The sequence below is a fragment of the Macadamia integrifolia genome, chromosome 9 (assembly GCF_013358625.1).
Source record: "Macadamia integrifolia cultivar HAES 741 chromosome 9, SCU_Mint_v3, whole genome shotgun sequence".
NCBI lineage: Eukaryota > Viridiplantae > Streptophyta > Magnoliopsida > Proteales > Proteaceae > Macadamia > Macadamia integrifolia.
In genome coordinates this window covers 7,352,883-7,379,796 of record NC_056565.1, presented here as the reverse complement: position 1 = coordinate 7,379,796, position 26,914 = coordinate 7,352,883, and the positions used below count along the sequence as shown (strand labels likewise).

At 36.8% G+C, this 26,914-nt stretch overlaps 2 protein-coding genes across 2 annotated transcripts; both read right to left on the bottom strand.

Annotated features, from left to right (window-relative positions):
• Positions 1-9,046: 9,046 nt before the first annotated feature.
• Positions 9,047-11,067, bottom strand: LOC122088793 (40S ribosomal protein S26-1-like). Its single transcript, XM_042658121.1, has 5 exons — positions 10,921-11,067; positions 10,742-10,834; positions 10,560-10,644; positions 10,330-10,460; positions 9,047-9,362 (listed from the first exon to the last, which is right to left on the bottom strand). Exons 1-5 carry the CDS (start codon positions 10,921-10,923, stop codon positions 9,297-9,299), a joined length of 378 nt encoding a protein of 125 aa, XP_042514055.1. The 5' UTR covers positions 10,924-11,067; the 3' UTR covers positions 9,047-9,296.
• Positions 11,068-13,024: 1,957 nt separating this feature from the next.
• On the bottom strand, positions 13,025-19,977 carry LOC122088792 (superoxide dismutase [Mn], mitochondrial-like). Its single transcript, XM_042658120.1, has 6 exons — positions 19,570-19,977; positions 16,388-16,434; positions 16,191-16,316; positions 16,000-16,056; positions 15,089-15,166; positions 13,025-13,379 (listed from the first exon to the last, which is right to left on the bottom strand). Exons 1-6 carry the CDS (start codon positions 19,883-19,885, stop codon positions 13,281-13,283), a joined length of 723 nt encoding a protein of 240 aa, XP_042514054.1. The 5' UTR covers positions 19,886-19,977; the 3' UTR covers positions 13,025-13,280.
• Positions 19,978-26,914: the final 6,937 nt, after the last annotated feature.

Sequence of the window (26,914 nt, the reverse complement as noted above, 5' to 3'; positions counted from 1 at the left end):
AATGGGTAGAAGCAATGAAGGAAGAACTGTTATCCATTAGCAACAATGGAGTATGGGAATTAGTGCAAATTCCAAAGGATTGTAAGGCTATTGCATCTAAGTGGGTTTTCAAAACCAAGACAGATTCTCAAGGTAGAGTAGAACGCTACAAAGCTAGACTCGTGGCAAAGGGTTTTACTCAGCGAGAGGGGATAGATTACAAGGAAACCTTCTCACCTGTCTCATCAAAGGACTCATTCAGAATTATCATGGCCATTGTTGCCCATTTTGACCTACAGTTACATCAGATGGATGTGAAAACAACATTTCTGAATGGAGAGCTGTCAGAGAAGGTGTACATGAGACAACCTGAAGGTTTTGAGGAAAATGGTAAAGAGGACTTTGTTTGTATGCTGAAAAAGTCTCTTTATGGGTTAAAGCAAGCATCTCGACAATGGTACTTAAAATTTGATCGAGTTGTGACTTCTTTTGGTTTTGTAGAGAATCCAATCGATCAGTGCATATATCTGAAACTCAGTGGGAGTAGTTTCATCTTTCTTGTGCTCTATGTGGATGACATTCTATTGGCTAGCAGCAACAAAACCTTATTGATGGAGACCAAGGGTTTTCTTTCAGAAAACTTTGAAATGAAGGACATGGGTGAAGCAAGTTATGTGCTTGGAATCGAGATTAGTCGTGATAGGCCACGGGGGTTACTTGGGCTATCACAATAGGTATATCTTGATAAAGTTTTAAAGAGGTTTAACATGTCTAAATGTTCTGGTGGTGAAGCACCCATCAGTAAAGGAGACAAGTTGAACAAGCAACAATGTCCAAAGAATGATATTGAGAGGAGCTCAATGAATGACAAGCCTTATGCCTCTGCCGTTGGAAGTTTGATGTATGCACAAGTTTGTACTCACCCTGACATTGCCTTTGCAATTAGTGTACTTGGCAGGTTTCAATCTGATGCTGGTTTGGCTCATTGGACTGCAGCAAAAAAGGTTATGCGCTATTTACAGCGGACAAAGGACTTCAAGCTAGTGTTCAGTAAATCAAAAAAATTTGAAGTTGTGGGGTATTCTGACTCGGATTTCAGTGGATGTACTGATGATAGAAAGTCTACCTCTGGATACATTTTTATATTGGGAGGAGGAGCTATTTCTTGGAAGAGTGCCAAACAAACTATTTTAGCTTCATCCACTATGCAAGCTGAGTTTGTGGCACTTTATGAAGCTACGAAGCAGGCAGTGTGGCTGAGGAATTTTATATCTGAACTGAAAGTTGTAGATTCCATCTCTAAGCCTTTGCATTTGTGGTGTGACAATATTTCTGCTGTTTTCTTTGCAAAGAATAACAAGAGATCTAGCAGCTCCAAACACATTGAGATTAAATATCTTGTGGTTCGCGAGAAGATCAACACTGGGGAGATCGCTGTTGAGCATCTTATTACTGAAGAGATGGTTGCTGATCCTCTGACCAAAGCTCTTCCAGTGGGAATTTTTAAGACTCATGTTTCTAACATGGGTGTGATGGAATCTTTTGATATGCTTGTTTAGTGGGAGTTTACTTATCCATAGTGGTATTGTAATAAGCATTATTTTGTTAGATCATACATTATGAGCACAATCTATATTGAGGATGTTTACTTTCCAGTATAGTGTTCATTTATATTCTCTCTCATCGTATTGTTGTATGATTATTGTGGTTTACTTTGACATGTCACAGTTAATGGCGGTGTTTAGCCAAGTTTCGTGATTTATAGCGGTATTTAGCCTAAATCCATGGAGATGGTTGTTAACCATAGGCTGTATGCCAAAGTGAGATATTAATACAAGAAAATGGCGGTTTGCCTAAGTATTGATTAATATCAAAGTTCTCTGCCTGTGAGGTTTTTAAGGTAGGCTGATCTTTAGATCAGGAACGGACCTATAAGGAATGATATATCTTATTTGATCACAGTTATGATATAATTCCTTATATCTATGTTTCCAGGCGATTTGAATTGATAATTTTCTGTTGTCTGTAACATTAGATAGTTATATGCCGTATATTGAGGTGTATTTTTTACTATCGTTCAACAATGGAGATTATTGATTGGATCAAAGTTTGTTTTGAGTGGTATTCAATATTGGGATTATTTGGCCAGATGTCAATGAAAAGACATCAGTATCAGTGTAGCCCAAGTGGGAGATTGTTAGGACTCTTATGTGGGCTTAACTGATATTGATTGACCCATTGGGTCCAAGAGAATAAGGACCACTCTAATTAGGAAACTTCTAGCCCTATTCTATTGTGGGAATGGAATAGGGTTTAGGAATTCTATTATATATAGAATACTGACGATCCCTGGAGCTATTACTTTTCATAATAATATTTGGGAGCACTGCTTTCTCACAGAGCTAGTGTAGAGACAGAGAGAAGATCCCATAGTAAGAGGCTGCAGAAGATCTCAGTAGAATGACCCATATTACGTGGTTCTTCATCATAGTTCGTGGTACAAGCGTCAACCTTGATTTAGGGACTTTATTCACGCTCAACGGGTATGTGATTGATTTCTTTCTATTATTCATTATTGTATTCTATACACTATAGGTAATTCAAATGATTATAGGATTTAGAATCACTAACACAGCTGACCTGTAATAGATGCATGCTTGGGGCACTTCATCTTCTCGAGCTCAAGCTAAGCTTCCACAAACATTTGCATCCTCTGGAACTCAAGATCCTTATTGAACTCCATCCTTTGCCTCTCCAATTCCATCATTTGTTTCTACTTAGAACTTTCAATCTTCTCATGAATCTCCACGAAATAAAAAAATAAATTCAATATGTAATTATAAAAATGGATATTGTTATTATTGTTTTCCCTACAAAGCTAGTACCTCAAGACAAGCTATTGTTGCTGTTGTTGCTTTGTTGCCATGTCTGCTGCAAATTTCCTAAACATCGAGAAACCAATCATGAAGGGGTTGATCACGAATTTTGATGGGAATTACCAAATTTAATATTCAACATTTTCCAAACTTGTAATTGGCCTATGAAATGGTATAGGGGGATCTTATCACAAGTGGTCTGTTTTCTGATTGAAATAGAACAATATTAGTAAATACATATAAAAATTAATAAAATATCTAAGATTGATGGAAATATCAGATTAGAAGTTTTTGAAATTACTCTAAGAGATCCTTTTTTGTTGAATCTACACGGGTAAGGAGCAACTCCCACTAAATTCATATTAATGTTTCTTAAAGCTCTTCGGTTGTATCCAGTCTTTGGAACGGATTTTCCACCCCCATTCATAGAGCACCTTGGAAATGTGTCAGTCCAGCCAAATCCATATTGTTCTCATCTGATCAAGCCATATTGATTATCGGCAAGAAAAAAAAAATAATAATCTAGGAGAAGAAAAGAACCTAATTCATAACTCCTTTACAGTTCATAGACCAAAACTTTTACATATATAGCTCTATATCATAGTTTGATAATGATTTGTAAAACCTGTATAGGAACAATAGTGATACAAAATCACAGGTACCAGAAACAAAACAAAAGTAGAAATCTACTAAGGCCACTTTTCTGACATTCTATAACCCAAAAATCCTAAGAAAATAAACAATAATAATAAATAAATAAAAATATCTTGAGCAATTACACTAAACTAAAAGAAAAAGTGCGAAAAGATTACCAAACCCCCAATTTGCACTACTCTGAGCGGTGAAGCGACCTCCTCTGAAGCCGTAACATGAAGGAAAGATCTAACCATGGTTGAACAAAACCATCAAAAGATATATTCAGTGAAAAAAAAATGTACAAAGAATTAAGAAATTAGCCACAAAGACAAAAGAAAACTAATGCATTTAATTATAAAAGAAAACTAAATTAAGAAAGCAAAATTTTGGTAGAAAAATTAGGAAAGTTAGGGAAGTAATTGAGAAGTAAAAATATTAAGAGATATGGGGTATAAGGAAACTAATATTTAAAACATATTTGGTAGGAGAGGGCGTGAGATTTTGAGAGTGAGTGGAAGACTAAAGATTTTTTTAGACAAAATATAGAATGATATTATTCTGTCAAAAAATAAATAATGATATTATTAAGGCCGAGTGGTAGCAGTACGTACGTATTGCAATCTTATTTTCACTTTCTTTTTATATTAACGTCCATTTAATATTAGATTAATATAAACCATTTATTAGTTTTTTAAATTGTAACTGATTCCTAGTTTTTAGGGTGGAGAGATGACGGACGTGGTTACTTAACTTGTCTAATATTTTTTTTTATATAAAAATAAAATAAAAATCCATTATAAGCGAACTCCTTCGATGGGAAATCTCAATTCTCTCTCTCTCTCTCTCTCTCTCTCTCTCTCTCTCTCTCTCTTGTTTTGCTCTCAAAATAGGATGAGATAAGAAAAAAATAATATAACTATTTTAAGGCACTAAGCATATGAGAGACTTGGCCACACATATCCAAATACCATGTTTACATATTAATCATCAGATAAGGGATTTGGACAGTAAAGTTTGTATGTATGGCAAAGGACAAATTTGAATTTATAAAGTAAACAAATCTCTTGAATATCGAGGATTTTATTATTACTTCCTGGGTAGATATTATTAACCTATGAGAATTTACCATGGATGCAAATCTTCAGTGATATTGATAAACAAAACTTCAACTATACTGGAGAGCGTTGAAAAAGGAAGAAGAAAGAAGGAAGGGCCTTGAAGAAGAAGCAAGGAGAGAGAGAGAGAGGATCGAGATTTCTAAGCGGAATCAAAGGAGGAGTCCGCTTATATTGGGATTTTTATTATTTATTTATTTAAATATTAATAATAAGAGTTGTAACTGCTTACAACTCTGTTAGCAGGATTAACATATTTAACACGTGTCAATCATAGGGGTGTCAATCGGTCGGTCCGGCTCGGTTTCGATCCGGGTTGAGTCGGTTTCAGTGTGGGAAAGTTGAAACCAAAACCGAACCAATAAGGAAATTCCGGTTTCGGTTTAGTTTCGGTTTCAGTGCGGTTTGGTTTCGGTTCGTCTTTGATTTTTTAAATCGATTTGTAACCGGGTTGGTTTTGGTCTTTGGTCTAGTTTGGATTCGATTTTCCATACAAATGTATACAAAACTATGCAAATTTTGATTTTTTTAATGAATTTTGGAGTGTTTCGGTTTCTTACCGGTTTGGTTTCAGTTTCGGTCTGGGTTTTGAGCTGGTTTCGGTTTGGTTTTGGGTTCATCCAGTTTCCGGTGCTGTTCGGTTTGGTTTTGGGGTTGCAATACTCGAAACCGAACCGAACCAATAAGGCTTCGATTCGGTTCGGTCCGTGTTGTTATCGGTTCGGTCCGACCGGTTTTACCGGTTCGGTTTAGGAATTGACACCCCTAGTCAATCATATCACTTATGTCAACATTCACCGGGCCTCAGACGTTCCGCATTCCTATTTTTCTATACATTCCGCGACCATTTTGCCTATTATTAAATAAAACATATTTCACAGAGAGAGAAAGGAAAGAGGGAAAGAGAAAAAGTGAATTTTTTTTTTTTTGGGTAAAAAGAAACTTCTAAAATCTAGATTTATTTTCTAGATTAAAGGAGAAAATGAGAGGTAGGTGATGTTGAGAGAGAGAGAGAGAGGAGGGAGAAAAATAAAAAATAAATTGCTTGAATAAAAAAAGACTCCTAAAATATAGATTTTTTTTTTTTCAGAAAGATATAATAGTTTTTTTTTTTTTTCGGGGTCAAAAGAAAGATAAGGATTAAAAGAGAGGAACGTGAGCGAGGAGAGAGAAAATTTAGATTTTTATTTTTTTGTTGGTAATAACAACTCTTAAGATATAGATTTTTTTTTTTAAAGAAATATATGGATTAAAAGAGAAAAAGAGGGGAACGTGAAAGAGGGGAGGGAGATTTTTTTAATTTTGGGTAAAAATATCCTAAAATATGGATTTTTTTTTTTCTAAGATAGATATAGATTAAAGGGGAAAAAGGAAGGAACGCGAGAGAAGTAGGGGAAAATTTAGAAACTTTTTTTTATTGGTAAAAAGTAAAAACAACTCCTAAAATATATTAAAAGAGAAAAAGTGAGGAACGTGAGAGAGAAAGGAAGGAGAGGTTTTGAAATAAAGCAACTAAAATTTTGAAGAATATTTTTGCCAATTTTTTTTTTTTAAAGAATATCTAAAAATAAAAAAATATAAAGGATTTCAAAAATATCAGAAAAACAAAAAAGATAAATGATTCAAATAAACAAGATGGCTAAAGTAGTCAAACAAAAGATTAATCACAAAGCATGTAGTACATGCTTTTATAATAGTATATATATGATATATCCCTAGCTTAGACTTTAAAGTCACATTGATTGTCAATCTAAGTATTCTTCTACCAAAAAAAAAAAAAAAAAGAGAGTATAGGCATTATTATTTATTTTTTACACTTTTTATTCATATATGTATAATACTATCAATACATGTAAGGATGAAATATGTCGCATCCAATTTTTTCCATGTGGCATATTGGTCTGTGAACCAAAAACTGAAAAATAGAAATAGACCATTATAAGTTGGTCATATGTCAAATTTGAGGAACCCTGATTCAAACATATGGCTTGACATTTGTTCCATGAATTATTTTTTTTTGTAAGAATTTATTCCACAACCTCAATCGTATTTTCAAAGGTTCTAGTGGCCACATGATATATCAGTCTACAAACTTATAAGGAAATAGACCACCACACACATTAGTCAAATATCAAATTTGAAATCCTAATTCAATCATATGGCTTGACATTTATTCCACAATTTCAATCGTTTCTACTGGTTTTTAACAAAAAAAAAAATCTACTTTATAAATTGTATATAAAATCAAATCTAAATTCTTTATAATATGATGTATATTTTAGAGTGTTAAGGTCTATTTGTCACGAATTTGACCACACTCAACCTGCTACATGGCGGATAAGACCATGGTATTGAGACGACCTATGTCCTCATTTTCTATTGTAACATTTTTTTTGATAATGAATAAATGGTTGACATATATGTCTGGTGTCGATGTGACTATAATATTAGGGCAATGGTTTCCCACACTACCAATATTAATGAATCTCCTACGACATATCAATCGACATGCTAGATTTTTGTGTCAATTGGGGACTCACAAGGTTAGGAAGGAGAGGTGATGTTACTTACGTGAGAGGATGTGGGAAACAAATTTTCACACTATCGGCATGGGGACCTTTTCAAACAATATTATTATATGTTTATCTAGTATAGGGCTCTACACCGAAGATGACAACTAGCACAATACGTAATGACCATATTGTCAAGGTTTTGGGATCAAATTTCAATTTCATCTTGAGGGATTTTAAATGGTTAATTGGATTTTTCCTTGTCACGCTACAACAATGTTTAACCAATCCTCCTAGTGTATACTTATTTATTTATCATCCTACAATGATTCATTCATATTAGGTTTATAGTAGGCAGCGTAAGCATTTAATTTCAGAGAATCAATCCCCTTTGGTTCCATTCTTCTACCTACAATATATGATTTTTAACCAAAGCAGAATCAAAAGACATATATTGCCGTCTTTACTTGATTCCACAGGCATGACTGATGGCTGATAATGGAATACAATCTTATAGCCTACATACCATAATATTTTGTCACACTTGAGCTACTTGCTAATACACCTCAAAGCACTTAAATATCTGTTGTTGACACGAAACTCAAATGTTGGAATTTCTCTTTTATGGCTTCTTTTTCTTCTTTTTTTACATAGTTTGTATGAAAAAAAAAAAAAAAAAAAAACAAAAACAAAAATAAAAACAAAAACAAAAAACAAACTGTAGACATCAAACAACAAACTGTAGACGTCAAACAGAAGATTCAGTTTTCTTGTTCCCATAAAACTAAAAAAAGACCTATGACTAGCAAACGCAGCCTATAAGACATCATCCCTTCCAAATTCAACGCACAGTTGCCTGTGAGTAACTCTGTTGCATACACCTCGTTGCATCCAAGGCCTTGAAATGCTATTAAAAATTAGTTCTAACTGTAATATATCATATATGCATTCAAATATAGTCATTCTCAAACGCACTTGCTTGGCCCATATAAAAGAGATCAACTAACGATCTGCCGAGCACTGAATTCAATATCAGTAAAAATAAGCTTCTATTTGTTGCGAGGTTGAGAAACTAAGATTCAAAAAAGCATGTTATTCAACAGAAATACAACCAATGTGTATTAGCTTCCGATTCAATGTTCACAGATAGTTGGATCCCTTACAAACTGTGAGATCTGAACATGGTCATCTCAAACATAGCCTAGCTTATCAGACTGCCAAATTGGACCAAAGTTGCTCCTACATGAATCATTTTGCTTACAAAGATGTGAACTGCCTAAACTCTCGTCTCTCTTATCTTTTAAGCACCAAATAAGAGAAGAAAATCCGAGGGTCAACATAATCCTACAATTCTATTTTATTGAGCTTAAGATAATTCTACAAGAGCACAACGCAATAAAATTAAAGCTATTTAATCAAGAAGAAGGGCTCTTGATCCATGAATGATGAACCTATTTAACAGAGGGGTTCAGTACATAAAGCAACTCACATTTCCTTGAAATGCATCACCAGTTTCTCTTAAGTTTCTTTGTTCTCAAGAAAAATTTTATACCACTAACACCGGCTATAGCTGCTCCATGAAATTTGCATTGAAATTCTGTAGTCGAGAAACAATGCCATGAGGTCTCGACTTGCAAGAGAGCTTCAGGTACATGGGCGGAAGAGGAGGCAGCACAGCTACATCCCATCAAACATGCAGGTTCAACCCATCCAGTCATTTGCTCCTGAAGGCTAAGAAAAAAGAACGCATTTCTGCTTAAAGCTTTGAGCTTTTGTCTTCTCATTTAGAATTTCTGGTAGTTAAAACAAGATTTCTCGATTGAATACCATGATTTGTCAAACCCTAAAAGACAATAAAAACGATAACCCAAAATTCCCAATTTTACCATGTTCATAAGTTGTAAAGACTAAAGACATTGCAATCCATCTCTTTAAAACTCAACAAGGTTCTCTCCATTACCCATTTCATTAAAATACACGCTGAACTGAGTTTTTGACTGTCAAATAACATCAAAACCCAACAGTTAATGGGCGGATCATTCAATTATGGGAAATTTTGGAGTCTTGAGCAAAACCTTTACTCCTATGGTAGAATCTAAGCAAAACCATAACCACACAAAACAAAACATTTCAGAAATATCTTCATGCCCAGATGAATATAGTGAGATTCTAAAAAGCTTTCAAACGCGTCCAGGATTTGCAGCACCAGCAGGGCGTGCAGCTTGCCCAGGCTTTGGTCCGTCCTCCTGCACAAAAGAAAGGGGGCAATAGTATTATCTAGACTGGGAAAATATACCTTTGTAAATCAAACTCTAAACCATGACAGTAGATCAGGGCAGTTTAACGTTGGTGGTACATCTCCGACTGCAGGACAGGCTGGGATATAAGAGTTCACATAAATTAAACTCGAGATTTTCCACTGATAAATATACCATAGAACATGAGTTTGCAGAGCGATATACTCGTACAGATCACCCATAATTGGCATTCTGATAAATCACATAGCTGGTATTCTTCATTATATGATATGGTTCTATATGTTGTACTCACATATTTCCACACAGGATTACCATATGCTAGATTCCTATTTGCTTCTGGTAGAGATTATTATTCAGTGACACAAAATATGAACTAAAAATTGTGTATTTAATCCAAGTAACTAGTCCAATCATAAATTAAGGAGAAATAAAAGATGATGGTTCACAAAGAACTAGTGTAGGGTAGATTAAAAATTTATAGAACAATTATACAACCAACAATGATATATGGAATTGATTGGAGAAAGAAGACACATGTAACTGATCCCATTCAGGATCAGGCTGAGCTGAGCTGAGGTGAGTGTTTGATATGACATGTATTGGCTAAAATTTTTTAGATGGGCATGAAAAAAAAAAACACTTTGGGATTTGATACTTAAATCACACTAGTAAGCTCAAGACCTGCATTTATTTAGTAGGCTACTGAAGCATTGGGTCAGTGCCACTGAGCTCTCTAATGGCACAAAGGGACAAAGGGGTTAAAAAGCCTGATTTGATAAATTCCAGCAATTCTAAGGCTTCTGGCATACTAGTTAAACCCGCAACACAATCACCCCACCCATTTAGAATGCTTAGCAACAATAGCAGAAACATATATACTGAATCTTCAACAAGGAGAATATACGATATTCTGATAAACCAAAAGAGATAAAAGATTGGGGGTAATTGAATGTACCCGGCGTCTGAAGCGCTGAGGTGGCTCCCGCTTTCTTCTGTCAGTGCGAGAACGAACCCTTACAACGTGCGAATGAATTGCACAGGAGACGCAGTACTGCATCTTCGCGTACAGCTTTGGAAGCGTATAACCTTACCAAAGCCAATAGCCAATATCAGGCAAAAAGAACAAATAAAAAAAAAACAATTGCAGATTGGAGTGAAAGAACAAAGAAAATAAAGGACGAATACCATCATAAACACAGGCTTCTTGAACATCCCTAACTGCAGCTTGTTCAACAATGTTCCTCACAAGAAACCTCTTGATAGCCTTATCCTTTTGACACAAATCAATTTAACAGAAAGATCTATGATTCTCAATACTGCAATCAATCCAAAAAACGAAATCAAAAACAAGAAGATGATTTACATACCTTAGGGCAGCACTTGCCGCAGTTGGAGCAGCGGATGAAGTTCACATGGCCACGGCCATGCTTGTTGCGGCCACCGTTCCTGCGCTTGAACGTCTGCAGATGTGAAAAGAGAAGAACAAAAGTAAGACGAAGAAGATCGAAGGAACATCTAAGATTTGGATTTGTCTCAATCAGCTTACCATTTTCTAAAAACCCTAACCCTAGATCTGTAGTTCCTCGCCTCCTAAGCTCTTCTCTAGGGGATCCCTGGGTTTGGTTGGTCTTGAAGCGTGAAGACGCTCAGGAGCTTTTATAGTGAAACATCAAATGTATTGGATGTACCCTTAGATCTCCTCCGTGTGTTTTCAAGGACTATCCACCGGACGATCTGACCGCCTTATACCGTATGGACCGGTTTCCTAGATGATTTACCATCAGATTGGAATAAGGATGTTGCACTGGGGTTAGGCTGTCTTAAAATTTATTTATTTATTTATTTTTTTGATAGGAAAGGTGAAAGGTAAGTAGGTAACAACCAAGAGACTTGAACTCAAGACTTCTTAATGATGATGGATTTTTTTGGATTTTTTATACTCCATAGCTTACTAACTGCATTAGGCCGTTGTTGTTACGACATCTTAAAGTTATTAAATTAGGAAAAAAAAAATATAAAAGAGAGAAAAACTGTATCCAGTCATGTGCTCTTGCGCTCAAACATAGGGGCTAAGAAATGACCGACCTACCCCCACCTTTTTTTTAATCAAAAGAGAATAAAATCCATTAAGAAGAAAAGTAACTAATATAGCCAACTACCAAATTGGAATTATCCATGTATTAACATTTTCCTTTCTACTTTCAATCATTTTATTTCTCATTACATGAAATGTTTTTACATGTAATGTTTTTATAGTAGGGATGGACACCATGGTTTTAGGTATCATATTAGATGGATGGTATCCACGGATTTATATTAGTATTGGCCAAGGATATGTGGCACTGGTAAAAAGATAGATTGTTTTTTATTTACTAGATTTGGACGCAATACGATATATTTTATATCGATATCATTTCGGTATTGATAGAAACCAACGTAATGTTTCCCTGCACTGAAACCCTGACTGACACTAGTGGTGTAAGATAAAATCTCCAACATCATCAAGCCAATGAGAGTATGGGAGAAGATGACGTACACTTCATATAAAGGGGGAGACATGATATAACAACAACAACGAGTCCATCAATTCATAAATGGGGGAACACAGGTATCACAACAACATTGTGTCTATCAATTCATAAGGTGGGAACACAGGATGTAACAACAACATTGTGTCCATTAGTTCCCTAAAACTTTAATATATTAGTGAGTGTTTATAGTGCTCACAGATTTTCACCATTTGAAATTGATACGACAAATTCGACCAAATGGATAACTAGGTAACTGTGTGAACTTGCCACATCAAATTTAGGCTTGGGCACCGTTTGATAATGATTCTTTCTTGCTATTTCTATATTTTCTTGTTCCTAAAAACGAAAGAACAACCTAAAAAAAACGTTTGATAAAGTTATTCTGTTTCACCTGTTTCTAGAAACATAAATCAAAATTTATGTCTATTTACATTTTTAAAAACGAGTTTGAAGAAACAAGTCCGACTTGTTTCATCATTTCTAGAAACGAATTTAAGATAAAATAAAAGGTTATTATGCCCGATAAATCTCTCAACTATTTAAACTTAAAAAGAATCAACCAAACCCTCTCACCTTTTAGGCATTTGATGATACTACTAGGTTTTTTTGTGACATTATGTCTACAAAAAATATTTCCAAAAAAATAAGTTTATCAAATACTAAAAAATCCATTTTTGTTTTCGAAAAATTGAAAAACCATTGGACAAAAAAACAACAGAAACGCTATCGAACGGTGCCTTGGATTCAATTATATACTTTCCCATATATGTTCATGTGCCATTTCTCTATACCAAGAGTTTTACGTTTTCATGGTGTATTTTTGCCACTTCCATCCATTTGTAGAAGACCTTGACCCCATGCTACACACAATATTTTTTGCCAATTTTTTGAAATCTACAAAATTACAACAATAGAGAATTTTATATTAGCATACAAAATGCCATCTTAATACTTTTAAACCAAGTTACGACATTATTCTATTGCCCTTCAATCCATCGTCAGCTACAAAATGAAGTTAAAAACGAGAGCCATGACCAGCTAGATCATGGGTTAGGGTGTTTGGCATTGAGGACTCGGTCTCCAAAGAACAAAAACGTACAAAATGGGAAGAACACACCATTGAAACTACGAAAATATCTAGTCTCTGCAGTAGTTTTTGTTTCGAGGGAATTAACTACAGAAGGCTGGGTTTCAATGCTTGTAAAGAGCTATAAAAATTCTATCCAGATCCAGAATCTGGGATTTTGAATCCAAACATAAATGTCAGAACACCACCCAAAACCCCGTGAAACGAAAAGCTTATTCCGCATTACACACGCATAGACTGTAAGCTGTTCTCTTAAAAACTTTTAAGGGGCAAAGAAAACTCCGGGCCTCAAGATTGTTCTTTCTCATGCACAAACACTTCTTGGGCGTATTTCCAGTTCATAACGTTCCATATGTTGCTCAAATAGTCAGGCCTCACATTTTTGTACTACACCATGAGAAGCCAAAGATAACAAGTTAGAAAGAGATGATATCTATTTCAAAACAGATCAACAAAAATATACATTTTTTTTTTAAAAGAGGAGAGGGGAGAGAAGGGGGGGGGGGAGAGCAGAGAAACACCTAAAATAGGCAACTATAAATTCATATTCATCTATAAATGTGCATTGCTCGAAACTTAGTCATGGTTTCAATGGGCTAATCTAGAGATGATAAGGAATATGAAGGCAATTCCAGTTTTGCCTCCCAGTGTTCAGAATGGAGGAGGTTCTCAGGAAATAAAAAACAACAGGACTTTCAGCAACTTCTTTTAGGAGGAAACAATGAAAGCATGCCTATGCACAGAAACAACAGTTGATCGAAACTAGTAAGGCAAATGAACTTCAAAATCAACAAGAGTATAGGAGAGCTGGAAAATGGCTTGAACAAGGTGATAGGAACACAGCATAAGGAAAATGAACAAATAGAAAGAAAATCGGTAATAAATTCATATGATTTTCCCAGCATTGACACAATACCCAGCTCTGATATTTGACTGGAAGTGTAAAAAATATAATTTAAACTAATTAAGTTTTGATCAAAGGAAGAAGGTGCTGCCTAGCCACATTAACAGCTAATGCATACAAGAAAGACAATAGGCAGTAATAGAAAGTGTCTACTGTCTACAGACAAACTTGAGTTTGCCACTGCATCTGGTGATTCAAGAAGAGGAGTTTAGGAGACTTTGAATGCCCACCACAGTCGTACGAGAAGACAGCCTGGCTTTTGTTTGTAGAAGCACAGGAGAGAGAGAGAGAGAGAGTAATGGCATAATAGAAGCAAGGATAAAATGCAGTTTAAGATCCAGGTGTGAATCTACATAAATTATGGAGAGTAAATGAGAATCAAGAAGCATCAAGTGAGAAAGAGCAACGCCAAACTTCTGAATTTTTTTTTTTTTTTGGGGTGTGGGGGTTGGGGGAATTAAGATCCAGCAGGTCTCTACTCAAGATACTTTAAAAACAACAGCACTAGGAGGTCTCGAGTTCGAGTCTCCTGGCTGTTACCTTCCCCCTCCCCCCTTCAATAGTGTATCCATCTACAAAAAAAGATCCAGCAGCAAAATGTATAAACTAATAGATATGACAAAATGAAATGCATGCATAGGAGGAGCACATTGAATTTAGTGTTTATGAAAGACAAGACCAGGCTCCTAATCCGAAGAGGTAGAAGGAGCTTGAGCAATATCATCTTATCATGAGAATTATTGCAGTTTGTCAACTAGAAGAGGATCACAGATGTTCATAGGCAATCAGGGCAAACTACACATTTGTGGAGATCGGAATCCGTTCAACTAGATCATTTTATATAACTTCCTTGGATTCCATGTAGCATTACTAATGCTAAAGGTCAATATGAATAAAGTTTGACGGAGACTAACATTTGTATATTGATTTGAGTCGATGCAGGATACAAGATACCCAGGTATAAAAATCTAGATTAGGATTCTGGCACGACATAGGGACACTAGTGTAAATGTGCCAAACAGAATTCATGCACAGGTTATGCATGATGTACAAATTCTGGTTATCCAACTCCAAATCCGTTAATGCCATTCTTTAGGGTAAGTTGAAATACTAACTGGGATGATCTGAATTGCTTCAACAGCCTGATTCAATTTATCACAGGTAAGAAAAGTTCCAAAGGCAGAAAATTTACCTGTAAGTAGTAAGCATGCTCCCAAACATCTATTCCCAGCAAAGGAACTAAACTTGCTCCTTGCGTTACCAGCGGATCCTGAAAAAAGAATGGGTTGGTCACCATGGTTTCTTGAAATATGGTATATAACAATATACTCCATTAACACATTTTCATCATCTACATATTTTTCTGAGTAAATCACCCAAACTCAAATAATATAAACCAAGATAATGCTCACTTCCCCCCCCCCCCCAAAGGGAGAAGGGGGGGGGGGGATGGGGTACTTAAACAGACAACGATATGGGCCCAGAAGCAATGGCTAAAACTTCAACGTATATAAATATATAGTTCAATCATGACCAAATGGTGCAAGCAACAAACTATCACCTTCCCCGTCTTCAGTTTCCAGGATAAGAGAATCTTACCATCCCCGTTCAGCCATTTAGATGAGGAATGTTCAGTAATTTCATATATAAACTTTACCCAATGCCATGTACTTGTAAGCAACAAAGATCCCCGATCCAAATGGTTAGCAGGGCATCTTTGAGGCTTTACCCGCATTAACTATTTACCTGTCAGGTAAAGAGATTTTTGCAAAGCATTACCTCACCTGAAAGTTGAGGGAAAGACAGCCCAATCCCTAAGGGTAAGGCTATTACCCGACCCTACCCTCCCTGTTGTCATCACAACTTGGAGAACTCTTTAAACCCACAGCTAAGTTGTTATGCTAACAAGAAAACATCAATCCTTTTACATAATCCAAAAATCCCTTAGTGGTAAAAGACCCTGCAATGTATAATGGAATTATCCAGAAGACAAAATATAATTCAACAGATGCTCAGATGTCTGAGTCTTTTTTTCTTCTTTTTTTTGGGTGGAAGATGTATGAGTCTTAAATGAATATAAAAATAGAATCTGATAATGTTTACCTGATTCGGGGTGGTTTTAACCACAAGCTTTTTCAACTCTTTATCTAGACCTAACCACTGCAAGGGGAAGACAAATGGAAGGGGGAAAAGCGTCAAACCAGAAAACAATTATCTAACATGGACAGATTCAGTAAAAGACAATGAAACAGAACATATCACATATCAGAACTCTGACAACCATCAATACATACCACCCACCCAGAGCCTTGCAAAGCAGCACCCTCTGCAGTCATCTTTTTCACCAGAAATTCCAGGGAACCAAAATCTTCATCAATAGCCCAACCAAGGGCACCATGTGGAGGCTCACCACCGCCTTCCTGGAATACATTTAACAGCTTCAGGATGCCAACAAAGCATAAACAAACAGACAAGAACACAATATACTCACATTTGCAGGAGCAAGATTTTTCCAGAAGATTGAATGGTTGATGTGACCTGCAAGTGGAATTAATCAAGACTAGGCAATGATGAATGAGAAAATTACAATTATAAAATTAATAAATGCCCTATCAATATCCCTGGTGAAAGTGAAGATGATTTCTACGTCAAGGATGGTCATGAAAAAACAATAACAGTATTGGCCCTAGATAAGTAAGGCCAAGACTTAGACAAAAAAGGGTATGAAAAGCAGCTGTGCACAGGTAGAGGACAATAAAAACAATTACAATTCCACTGGATAAATACTCCACCAAATCAAATCAGATTCTACAATGTAGATCCAAGACTCCAACAACAATATCTTCGCAAGAAGAACAAACATCCAGCAGCAAGCCCTTAAGACCCATAGGGGCCATACATAAAGTCCCATCGAACCCAGCACCTTAAGGCCCACTTGCGGCTTATCTTTTTGGCCCAATTAATAAACCAGGACTGGACCCATTAAGGGCCCTTTTTATGCCTAGTGTAAGAAGTCATTCTTTTAAGTTTGGGAGGAGATTGGGCATGTCGCTAGCTTTACTGGAGCTAGAGGCTTGACCATTTTTTTTTTTGGGGGGGGGGGGTGGGGCTGGGAGAGAGGGGCAGGGTGAATTTTCCAAGGGGGGAGGACTGGAGGAGAGAGGCAGAATCTTAAAAAAGAATATTTCTTCTCTATAAATCAGAAAATCCATGGTTAATGACATGATTATATAACTCTCTGTTTGGCAAGGCATGGATCTGAGGGGCTTGGGCAAGCTATATCTATTTGTTAGATAAGGAAAACAATAAGAATATATGATCTGATCCTAGGGTTCAAAAAACCCAAAATTTGGGTCACTATGGGCCCGACCAAGTGATAACAATCCAAATATGGCAATTTTGAAATTATATATGGAAAGATCTAACCCAACCTTTTGGAAAATTAACAAAAGCAGGAGCATATCAGGAATTAAAGTTAAAAGGACGATTCTGGAAATTAAATGAGGGTGGAATTCAGAATCAAAGTTTAAAAATCAGGGTCTTTTATGCAATAACAAAGAGAAACTAAATATAATGAAGAAGATTACATCTTCTGCCGACCCCATTAAGTTGGGATAAGGTTTTGGATGTTGTTGTAAGATTACATCTTCTACCCCACGATGAACAGCAAAGACGGAGGGTGAGGGTTCACTTGCGATGGATATGGTTCCCCAACCTAGACTTCGATTTCCTTGCAAATTTAAAGATAAGCTCACAACTCCTGCTCTATTGATTCCAAGCAACAGAAACCCCAAAGACCAGGTAATTTTTTAATATTAAATTCCAGAAATTAGAAGGGCCGGTAGGTATAGATCTAGTTAAGGTTGCAGGTTAGTATCTCACGGTAGGGGTATTCTTTGAAGATGAAACCCAAGGAGTAGGTACCCCTATAGATTGGAAATCTATGCCCAGAACATTAAACCCAACAGATGAGGGATGAGGGATGAGGGATGAGGGATGAGGGATGAGGGATGAGGGATGAGGGAACTGATGAACTTTGTTTTCCTTCAGTCCAGCAGTTTCGCCCAGCAGAGTTTTTCAGAATAAACTTTGAAATCTCAACAGTAAGATCAAGGGATCAGCTATGGAAGTAGAAACAGAAATGAAAAAGAAATATAGGTAGAAGACTGACCTAAGAAAGTAACTAATCAAATAAAGGAGGTGAGAAAGAGAAGGAATAACATGATATAGTTCTTAGAAGTAAAACCAACAATTGCATTCAGTCCATTCCAAAACTGTCTACCGTTGGTTACAATCATGTATCTAAAGAAGACAATATAAAAGACTCTTCACTGCACTCTAAAAACTGAAACAAACTATAAATTACAAAGACTTTGAAACCAACTACTGCTGATGTTATCCATAGCTAAATCTAATAATGAAAGAAATAAATTGCAAATTACAAAAATAACCCAGAAACTCTAAATATCTCTACGTGTAACTGCATCAATATAGGAGAAAGATGGACTTGAGGATTGTTTCTTAGAGGATTAATAAAGCCGAAGATACCACCCTTAATAAAACGGTATGCCTCTTGAATTTTCAATAGATGGTAACTTCCACCAGAAAGTTCTCCTTCACTCCCCAATCCAAATGTTTGGGAAGAACTCTCCCTGATTTCCCACCGGAGGAGTGTCATTCAGGCCCCACTGTTTAGTTCCAAGAGATATTTTTTGTCTCCCATCTATAGGCTACCACTACTTTGTCACTCTCTTCTAGTCTAGCATTAAGATATACTCCAACGAAAGACAGACCCAATGAGTTACCCAGATAAAATGATCTACTATGACCAGACATCTCTAACTGAACCACTCTATTCTCTGACTGTCTGATGATATTCTTTTTATCCTTTCATAAAAGGAAAAATAAAATAAAGTACTCCAACAGAAGCCATGGTCATCTGCCCTAGGCTCAGTTGTAAGACTCGCTAAGTGGTTCCATTTCTAAATTGTACATCCTTTACATGTTATTAGAGCCTTCACCCCAGGCCCATCCTCAATACTGGAAGCTGCTACTCCCTCAGTCCAGATCATTGAGCTAATTGGACTCGTGTTCAATAAAAGTCCTAACAACTAACCCTTCATAATTCTGACCAAACCATGAGATGAACCGCAACCTACAGAGATAACGCAGTGTATAAAAATCAACGAAATTCAACGGAAAAGGCTTCAAAGGTTTCCAATCAGCAAGGGAGAACTTTCAATTGGGGTACCAACAAAAGCTCACTCGTATCAATTCTCAAAAGGAAGAATACTTCTGCCTCCCTGATTCTGTATTGTATAATACCTATTACTGACTGCCGATTCAAGCGGCATTCGTATTGCCAACAAGGTTACTCCGATTTTCCTAAGGAAGTCCACCGTGTTACAAAAATCTAAAGCTTTTCAACTAGCTAAGCTGTATGGATGAGAAAATTCCTTCTGCCGACTAGATTTACTATCACTAAAAACGATTACCCTCACTCCCATCTCCCACACATAGAGACACACAAAGACAAACACCGTGTACTAAATATGCCATCAATTCAGTAAAATTAAGCGGAGGAGGAAAATTCGAACCCTTAAATCAAGAGATCCATACAAGAAAAAATTATAATTTTCCAAACCGAAAAGACCGAAAGGCAGGAAATCAAACCTCCGCCATTGAATTTGATGGCGCTCTGCAACTTAACCACAGTTGACGAATCGCCTTTCGCCATCGCTTCCTCAAGCAGCTCGAGAGACTTATTGTAGTTAGTTATGTAGGTCTGATGATGCTTCAGGTGATGCAATTTCATAATCTCCGCACTAACGAAGGGTTCAAGAGCACCGTAATCGTATGCAAGGTCAGGAAGAGTGAAGGTCTGCAACTCACGAGCATGGCGAAACCCTAAGCCAATATTTCTTGCCTCCTTCTGTAAACCTGAAACAGATGCTAGGGTTTTTCTGCAGATGATAGATCGAAACGCCATCGATGAATCTGTGCGCGCACTAAAAGTCAGTCTTCCGATCCTCTTTCTTCACCAAACCAAGGAGAGAGGCAAGTTAGAAGGCTCTGGGTTTTGGAATAGGATATATCAGAGTGGAGACAGTGAAGAATAACAAGTCTGGCGACACGTGGCGCAATGCTTAGCTTTTTTTTTTTGGACAAATGCTGAGATGATTAGGGCACCTATCTACAGTTGAATGGGCATCTTCAATGATCTAACGGATCATTTATGAAAGGGACGTGCTAGCGGCGACGACTTCTACCGCTAATTACTAACTAATAAAACAAGAAATTTTACCCAAAAAAAAGAGCGACAACGAGGATTTAATCTACCGAAATGTAACGATTACATTCAAAACTGAGTTGGTGGAAAGGTTCTAAAACTCGATGACAGTCAAGAGTCATACCGATGTGATACTGTTTTGGAAAAGCCTGGATCGGACTTTTTTTTTAAAATAAGTTTGTATTACAATTTTGCCTTCGGACCATTTATGTGGAATAGAATCGAAAAGATCAAGATCAAGGATCAATCAAGGCTAATACCATTTTAATCGGGTTGATAATGATTGTTTCGTTTCATTTTTTAGAACCATAATAGTTGATCGAATTCGGCTATAAAATTAGGATTAGGAAAGTTTTGAATAGAATTGTCCTATTTTAGGCCAATTGAACAATCAAGGTTCCACTAATAAACTGATTATTAAGACAAAAAAAAAAAAATGTGTGTATCACTAATTTGGATTTGGAGATCGATTACTGAATGCAGGAGTGTCAATTTCAAGCTAGAGCAAGGGTAAGGGTATCAGGATCCTCCCAAGCGGCTGAGCACATGGCTGAGTCCTCTTAACCATTGAATCTCTCTCTGGGCAACCCAATAGCTGGAGACTATCTAGATTCAAAACTAGGTGGAATGACAATTGACCTACTCGGTCTAAGTTGAGCTGAACCTTCATCGATTTGTAATTTTATGAAATGATAGAAACCAAATTAAACTAAAAAAAAAAAGGAAAAAATGATTAAAAAACCATTAGTTTTCTTAATCCGAATATCTGAAAACCAAAACTAAACTGATAAGAGCTTGGAAAACCAAATCAATCAAATCAAACTAGATTTTGGCTTAATGGGTTGATTTTGTTTTGGCTCATTATTAATACGAAATCGGCTCAACTTGATCAAAACCAAGCCAAACCAACCGATGGACACCCCTAATTCATAGTCTCCATTTTTTTCTATGTGAATGCTTTATAGATGCTGATGTCTGAATTCTGGGTGGGTTTTGAGGTTTTGATGAAGATGCAATTAATGGAATGGAGAATTGAAATGAAGTTGTTTTCTATAACTGTGGATACTATTAGTTCAAAGGACCTATTTGCTTCTTTTATTTGAAACCAGATCTGAATTCTTAGACAGCTATACTTTGTTGAAAGGTTGAGTTAGTTCAAATGACCTATTTGCTTCTTTTCACAATTGATTCACATCAGCTTCCAACACTAGGGAAGGGTACTGATTGATATGTATAGAAGTGAGAAAGAAAAAAAAAAGAGATACTCAGTGCACGAGGTTTCCATCACTGTCTGATCAGGTCATAATGTATGTAACCTTACCCCGGTTAAAGCTAATTTTAACATCACAAATATTTGTTCCCCGATACCTACATGTTTGCTCTATTATTAGTCGAATATTATCTAAAATGGATTGGATTTTAAAAGGACCAGATTTTGATCAGTTCATATCTGCTTTAACAGACCAGATAATGATTAAATGTATTTTAAAATTGGGAAAAAATGATAAAAAGGAAAATATAAAGGAGAAACATGTGATGCAATTGAATTTTGAATCATTAATTTTCTTTTCCCTTTTTTAGTACTTAACAATGAATAAGAAATCAATTAACCCACCAACAACAGATGGTCACATCAACAGCCTTAGAATATATAAAACCTAATCATCTACCAAATGTAGGGGAAAAGTTTATTAGACGCCTTACCAACATATGATGCTATTGATGAACTTGGAGATGTCCTTATTAGACACCTTACCTTCTGTTAATCGGTTACAAAAAATAAAAATAAAAAATAAAAAATTATCAAGTACCCTTTATGCTGCTTTTGTTGGACTGGAATTGAAGATTGAGATAATCTTTTCTTTCTCTATCCATTTACAACTCCTATTTGGAAAGACATAACACTTCTCTCTCCTCCTTTCATCGTAGCTTTATAAATATTGTTGGTGAGACCTAATGGGTGGCAAAGAATTTTGGAGGGGACTCGATTGGATCCTCAACCTAGGTTGCATTTAGCACCACCATAACTCATATTTGAAGTAAAAGGAATGCAAGGATATTTCGTGATAAAACCGAAACGAAACCTCAGCTACTCCTAAAAATCCAAAATGATGTGAAAGACTGAGCGAAGAGGACTATTATGAGAGGCGCAAGCCAGTCTAGGTGAAACTATTATTTGAGCAAAAAATGGGAAGTACGCCCAGTTTGTCCCATCTCTAAGGGAAGCTGCTTGTTTCATTAGGATGGGTACATTATAGAAGGGAGAAGGGGGAAGGGGGAAGGTAACAACCAAGAAACTCAATCTCGAGACCTCCTGAATGAATGTGGACTTTGCACACTATAACCTCACCAACTGCACTAAACAGTTGTTATGGAGCTAGCTGCTTGTTTGTTCTTCTTGTGATTTTTTTTGGTTATGCTATAGTTATTGTAGTGTTTGGTGTTTTCTTTCCCTCCTCATGGGCCTGCTAATGAAGGGATTAGTGTCTTTCTTGTATGATCCTTTCTAGGATCCTCCTCTCCTCTTGCTGTTGTTTTGCCCTTTCTTAGGAAGAAATTGATATTAACTATTAAATAAAATGAAGGGAAAGAGTAGAGTTGCAATTATTATGAATGAGTTCACTGCACTGGGGGAGTTCTCAGGGATATAAAAGAGTATACACTGAAGCATATGATTTACTTCACAAAACAAAATGGAAAGTGAAGTGCTGATGTTGAGGAGGTGGGAGACAAGTAATACTCATTGAAGGATAAGCCGAGGGCCGTGGCATTGTCTCCCATTAGGAGACCTATGGAGCCATACCCTATAGATACAGCCCCTCCTTTGGTTATTAGGTCAGGAAACTAGAAAAAGCCCTATACATTAAGGCCAATAAGAATCTGAGGATCTTTTCTTTTCTCCATTACATGCTTTAGGAAGGGGAACTCCATTTATATATTCACATAAGTGAGCCCTTCTTGTCATCTAATCGATAGCCCACCATCTTTTCGACCTAATGCCAGAGAAGTTCTGGTTTGGCTCTTGTGGTCTTCTCATCACATGTTTTGCAAACAAAAGCCATAGCTCATCAGCTGCCAGTGGGCCAGTCTACATGAAACATTGATGTGGGTGCATTAAAAAGCTTTCCTTTTACGTGCTGTGCTTTCTCCATCTATGTCTGTACCTTCTCTCTCTCTTTTTCTCTCTGGTCCCTCCCTCATTCCATTCAAGAATGGGCAAAACCAAAGAGATTCAGGAACACTTTGGCTATTCAAACAAAAATAAGAGGTAATCAATCATTGCTGACTTTGCAGCTGTGCTTCTAAGCCTGCTATGCCTTTAAAAAAGAAGCTTTTATATTGCAACCCACATTAGATAACATATTTAAGCGAAAAAAAAAAAGACTTGTTCCTGGAAACCCTAAACCTACTTTCTTGGCCTTTGAAGTTAAGATCCAACATCTGCTATTCAACTTTTGTGACCTATACCATGGAGGTATATTTTGTGAATATATTTTTTTAATGGTAGTATCAAATTTATTCACAAGAAAGAAAAGGAAGAAGAAGAAGAAGAATGTCGAAGCACCCAAGGGCCAAATCAAAATAAGCAACCACATATCACTGTCCTATACACAGGAGAATAATCTCCAAAGGCAAACAACAAAAGAGGCTAAAGACCCTCCCAACAGGCCGAAGGAAGCTCCAGAGATGAGTCCACATAACCTTCATATACCCTACTGATGGTGGACTAAAAACCGGTTCCTTCTCAACTCTTTTCTTTTGATCTCCAACCCAATACTCTTATTCATGAGAGCGGATCGGGTTTACGTACAAGAATGGTTCTCATACGATCCAGATCCACACACATGAAAATTCACACAAGGAAAAGCCATGTGTGTGGATCAGATCACACGAGAATGCTTCTAGTGCAAGAGATCCACATTCCTTGTTCACCACATCAGACCAAATATCCATAATTATGTGTTATTATTTCATGTTCTTTGTGTTGTAACCCGGCAATCACTGAGAGGGGGGGTGAATCAGTGAGTCCAATTCCGTTCCCCAAAAACCTATCCGATATCTGGCCAAGAAAAACTTGATATACCTGTCCCTGTTTGCACATAGTCGTATGCACACTCAGTCTCTCATAGACACTTCCAAGTGTGCACACTCATTCCACATTCCACGCACTTCAAAATAAAATGCAAACAACAAGCACCCACAATATAGGGTTTTTACGAGATATGACAATTTGCCTACATCCCCAGAGTAGTGCCTGTAAAGGCTTCGTACCTACTCAATACACTACTTTTGACTACACCCACACCCAATTTTCTCAAGCTGAAGTTGAGATGGCACTAGCAGTGCCGATACAATATGTAGCACCCACTCCCAATTCTTAGCACCCACTAAGCACTCAATAAAGAATACAATTAAATTGGGCTTATATCAATACCCTACAGTAAAGCTCTGCCTAGCATATACATCCACAACTAGCTAGCATGCTTACAGTTCATCCACAACTAACCTAGCATGTATACATTCATCCACAACTAACCCTAACATATATACATGCATATACATGTAAGTCAAAGGTTAGAGAATCTCACAACCGATTGCCTGGAATGACTGAAAATTTGTACTGACAAGTTTGGTGCTTACACCTTCTCTCTCTTTGTCTTCTTGCTCTTCAAAGCAAACACATCCTTGCTTTCTTCTCTTCTTCATTGGCTTTGAGTTAATATATCATTAACACACCTCAACCACCTCTTTTACCTCCTTTAATGGCCTAAGAACATTTATCATCAAGTATTCATGTTCATTCAAGGACCAACAAAGAGGGAGAAGCTTCTCCTGCCAAAAACATAGCCTTCTTTCACTCAAAACTCATTTTTCTTGCTTCCATGGTGTATGGCTTGAAAAAACAAAGAAGCTGTAACTTGGTTCACCCAAATCCGAGTTAAAATGAGGGAGATAAGACCATTTGAAGTTGGAGCAATGAGATAGCCTGAAATAGAATCTTCGTAGGAGTGGCGTAGGCTACATCGGTGGCACGCGCAACGGGGGCGCAAATATGATCGCAGATCTCATCAAGGAGAAGCTCTTAATCTAGACCGTCCGATTAAAATAACGGATAGTAAATCTCAACCACAAGATTTGAATAAGATAGTCAACTAATGACGTCATGCTAACATCAACGGTCAGCATGCACTTTTTGTTGTCGACCTTTGATTGGTTGCTTTTCTGGATTTTAATGGAGGTTGTCTCCCACTCACAAATGTAAAAGGTTTATCGACCGTTGGATCCGAATCCTCCATGATGGCTATAATCAGATCTCATGAGATCCTTAAGATCATAATTTTTTTTTATACCTTCTATGCACGCGCGAAACACCACAACATACCTTGATAAGGTGTAGCGCCAGTGCATCAAGGATTATGCACCTAACCAATCAAATTCTATGCGTAAGCATCTATCTCGTCCATGTCAGCGCAAAATCTTAACAACCTTTGGATGGGCATCAAGCCTACGTGGTCGAATCTAGACCATCCATTTCACTTCCCTTTACTCCTCTTTATTACAATCAAGCTCCTGCCTCTATATATTTCAGTGCTTAAAGACCCCTGCAACTTAGACCATCAGAATCTTGAAATTACACAAAAGCCCTTCAAATTTCAAAAATAAATTCCAAAAAACTCCACCCAACACTGAGAGCAACTGATGGATTTTTAGTTTGGATTTTCGAACCGGCTTTGCAGAAACACTTATAACTTTTTCATACGATATCCGATTGAGATGAAATATGCGTTGGAACCGTAACTGGACGCTCTACGACTTTCCAGAAGACTCAATCATCTAAGTCATCCATGTAAAAAGACAAAAATGCCCCTAGACCTTTCCAATGACGTATCTTTCTCATACGGAATCGGAACGCGATGAAATTAGAACCGTTGGAAAGATTGGATTTTTGTCGTATTGTTACATGAGAACACTTCCTTTAAAAAATTCATCTTCAATGTCAAAACTGCCCTCAACTGCCACAAATGCCGTAACTTCTTCATACGGTATCGGAATGCGACAAAATTAGATGCACTGGACTAGATAAATTACAATCTATATTTTTTATGCAGAAATGATCTTCCAAAAATGTTATTTTCACTGCTGAAAATGCCCCCGATCGTAAATAGGCTAATTTTGCCAGTTTTGACCCAAAAACCTGCACCACGTACTAAGGATGTATCAAACGATTCCATGCATACCAAGTACTTTTATTATCTCATTGGTGACACTAGACACTGTCATGTTGTCATTTTCATCCACGTCACCCAAACTGACCACATCATTATCGCCACGTGGCCGAGTTACCAACAAGGACAATCATAAAACAACACTTTGTTGTTCCCTATATGGCTTCAAAAGGCACACCCACAATTAGGGTTTTCTTTCTTCATCACTAGTCAAAAAAGTAAGTTAATAAAATAAAAGAAGATGATAAAGCAACACAAAGCATCACAAACAGCCATTATCTTAGAACTGAAGTGCTTAGCTTTCACCATCTTCAGTTCCACTTAAACTAATGTTTCAATGGAACAAGCAACCTTGGAGGTTTCCTTTTATAGTTGCAGTAAGTTAAGCCATCATTAACATGCTTAGCCAACCATTTATAGGAAAAACTGTACTTTGCATCTCCAATGACCAATTGCGGCTAATGCCAACGTTCACCTCAGGGGACAGCATAATTTGAGCCTG